The following is a 3,622-nucleotide window of genomic DNA, read 5'->3' on the forward strand; positions in this document are numbered from 1 at the left end:
TGAAATACTTGCTACCGCATATGTCTTTTGTTGTTAGTAATAATTGATCTAATCAAATTAGGGTTTGAAAAAATCGTTCTAATCAAATTAGGACTATTAATTACAATTAATTGATAATTAATCAACAATTGATTAATTATTAATGATCGATCACATGAACACATGAATATTTGTGAAAGATCAGGGTTACCTTTCACAAGCGCAAAATCCTCCAACGCACATACAATGTTCTCGAACTTTTCATACTTGATCCAGAAGAAGTGATGGCTTCTTTTGCTCCAAGCAACTAATGTGAATATTAGGCTTTTTGCCGTAGCCGTTTTTTGATGGCAATCACAAATTAATTAATTGTGAAACCCTAATCTCATATCACATATTTATGGAGTAAATATATTCGGATAAGGTTAGAACATGAACCATCTTTAGCAAATTAGTCCATACTAATTTTATAATCATGTACATCAACAAATTGCAATTTAATCCAAAGATTAGAGATATTCATATGTGAGAACCCAACATAATATTTTACATATTAGTCCTTCTATCAATAAATATTCCATATAAGTGGGATAATTAGACCACTAATGGCACTGTCGATCTCCACTTATATGTGTTTCTTTACACTATTGGACATAAAACAATTTAAGAAAAATGTATAATAATATATATTTTATATATAATAAACTAATTTCAAAAAATTAACCTGCCGGATTTATCTAATACATAAGAAACACAATCTACATTATTCTCTCCTACAGTAGGAGTGATAAATCCCATCTTGGATGACTACAAACCTTCATGTATTTATTATATAACCCAATGTGTCCATATATAGCCTGTAATTGGCATCACCGATTGACACTATCAAAGTAATATAATTTATACATAAGATTTAATAACATCCTCAGGTAATAAGGACTTTTCATGTAAGAATAAACTTTTTGTTCTATGGCAGTGTTTAGTATAAAAGTTACAGTATGATCCAGTTCGATATTTGTCAACTCATAAATATCCATCAATGTTACTTAAGAGTCTCCACTCTAGTGGTTGAGACATCTGACTCTATCACGTATAGTAGTACTAATATGTGACAAACCAATAATGAATACAAAATCAGTATTTTTATCTCATAGGTTGTGAACTATTTTGGGTTGCAAAGAACATAAATAATCATGTCTCACTTTAATGATCTCTATCATTAATTTGAAATCTATACAATGCAAGTCCATAATAATATATCATCAAACATGAATAATACAATACCCATAATTATGCATTCAATGAAATAAAACTATTTTATTATTAAACAATAATTAAAATTGGCTTTGTAGGGCATACTAGTTTTTCATTTGTAACATCAATCTAATTCGTATTCTCTATTTTTAATAAAATTGAGAGGTTTATAGTTTCCGATAACATATGAAAACTATGATATATAAAAAATTACAAATCAACGTTATATATCCTATATCTGTGAAATTAAATCCTTCTAAATGGAGCAGAATTCTTGAATAATAATTCCTTTTTAACAGTTTCCTTTTGCAATTGTTGCAGGTGTACAAAGGAACACTACCTGATGGACAAATGGTTGCAGTAAAAAGATCTCAAGAGAATTCATTGCAAGGTGGGCATGAATTCAAAACTGAGATTGAGTTGCTAACAAGAGTACATCATAAGAATCTTGTCAATCTTGTCGGCTTTTGCTTCGACCAAGGCGAACAAATGTTGGTTTATGAGTATCTGCCTAATGGTACTCTGAAAGAAAGCCTCTCGGGGATGTCGGTAATTCGTTTAGATTGGAAAAAGAGACTATGGATTGCACTTGATGCAGCAAGAGGTCTCTCCTATCTGCATTATCTTGCTGATCCTCCCATTGTTCACAGAGATATAAAATCAAACAACATATTGTTAGACAGTCACTTACATGCCAAAGTCGCCGATTTCGGTCTCTCCAAACCAATGGCTGATGACAGAAAGGGCCATGTCACCACTCAAGTCAAAGGAACAATGGTGAGATCTTAAACCGAAATTAACTATAATAAGTTTATTTTGTTAAGATGTTATTTTATGTATTTGCATTATATATTACTTTAAACTGTATTCTATAATAATGTTTTATCAGATATTAGTTCAAACTAGTGTTAACTCTGCAGTCATCATCTTCTTCTGTTTTGTTTCATTTTTTCCTTTTCCAATCTATAAAATTGATGCTTTGAACTCGCGATCTGAGTTGGAAGGGAAATGAAATACCACCTTTGCTATTGCAGGGATGGTACATTAATTAATTCTCAAACATCGTTTGTTTGTTTTTTTTTTTAATTCGTTTTCAATATTTGCAGGGATACTTAGACCCGGAATACTACATGACGCAACTATTAACCGAAAAGAGCGATGTCTACAGCTTCGGTGTATTACTGCTTGAGCTAATAACTGCAAGAAAGCCGATAGAGAGAAACAAATACATTGTGAGAGAAGTAAAAGCAGCCATTGACAGGAAGAAGGAACTGTATGGCCTTGGGCAACTTGTTGATTCAACAATTGGATTGTCCAATACATTGGCTGGATTCAACAGGTTTGTGGACTTAGCTTTGATGTGTGTGGAGGAATCAGGAACAGACAGGCCTACAATGAGTGAGGTGGTCAAGCAGATTGAAAGTATCATGCAACTTGCAGGCATTAATCCTAATCCTGAATCAGCATCAACTTCGGCCAGTTACGATGATTCTTCGCGAGGCCATTTGTACGGCAATGAAGCTCTTGTGAATTACAGTGGTGCCATACATTCACCAAGGTCTGACACCAAGTGAATTTGGATGTTTTTTTTAAGTGTGTTTTTCATCCATGGTTAGTTCCATGTCTTTGTTTTGGTTTATTTGTGTTTGCATGTAATTTATAAGTCTTTGGTTGCTGTAAAAATTCTGGATAGGTTTGGGTTAATCAGTTTGGGATTAAATCATTCATTGATCATGTAAATTATTTTATTTTATTTTATTTTTTTAATTTTTTTATAATATGGACCGACAAGTATAGAAGTGCACTATTTATAATAATTGATTGACTCCTAAGGACTTATTAACACGGGGATAGGCACGACATGGGTAATGAAAGCTTATCACATGTACACTTCAAAAAATTACAGGTATTATACTAAGCTAATAAGTACTCCCTACTATATAATTTTTAAAGTGGAGGAATATAACTCCTCCCTCATGTCACATAGGATTTATTAAGCTCATTTGAATTGTACTATATACAGTACCTAAGCACAATTACGGTTGATGAAGTTAGGGATTTGTTTTTATTATTTTTTTATGTTTTAAATTAAATTATTACATAAATATATGTAGTGATAAAAATGATTTTTTTTAAAAAGTAGATAAACCACTTCAATTAAAATAAAACAAATATAACAAACCTCCACTAACCAAGAGTGAAGGACAAAGCGAACAACAATATCAATAAAACCCCGTATCCACTAGATGTGGCACAACATGGTGATAAAAATGTGTTATGCATAAACTATTTATCTTAATATTTAAAACCGCATAAGAATTTTATTTGATACACATTTTTTTTTTTTTGAATAATAGACGACAAATGCCTTTTTTATATGAATATAAAC

At 31.5% G+C, this 3,622-nt stretch overlaps 1 protein-coding gene across 1 annotated transcript; it reads left to right on the forward strand.

Annotated features, from left to right (window-relative positions):
* Positions 1 to 1,559: 1,559 nt before the first annotated feature.
* On the forward strand, positions 1,560 to 3,059 carry LOC120256557 (probable leucine-rich repeat receptor-like protein kinase At5g49770). The gene is made up of 2 exons (XM_039264221.1): positions 1,560 to 2,010; positions 2,340 to 3,059. Exons 1-2 carry the CDS (start codon positions 1,585 to 1,587, stop codon positions 2,805 to 2,807), a joined length of 894 nt encoding a protein of 297 aa, XP_039120155.1. The 5' UTR covers positions 1,560 to 1,584; the 3' UTR covers positions 2,808 to 3,059.
* Positions 3,060 to 3,622: the final 563 nt, after the last annotated feature.

This window comes from Dioscorea cayenensis, unplaced genomic scaffold (assembly GCF_009730915.1).
Source record: "Dioscorea cayenensis subsp. rotundata cultivar TDr96_F1 unplaced genomic scaffold, TDr96_F1_v2_PseudoChromosome.rev07_lg8_w22 25.fasta BLBR01001506.1, whole genome shotgun sequence".
NCBI classification, from domain to species: domain Eukaryota; kingdom Viridiplantae; phylum Streptophyta; class Magnoliopsida; order Dioscoreales; family Dioscoreaceae; genus Dioscorea; species Dioscorea cayenensis.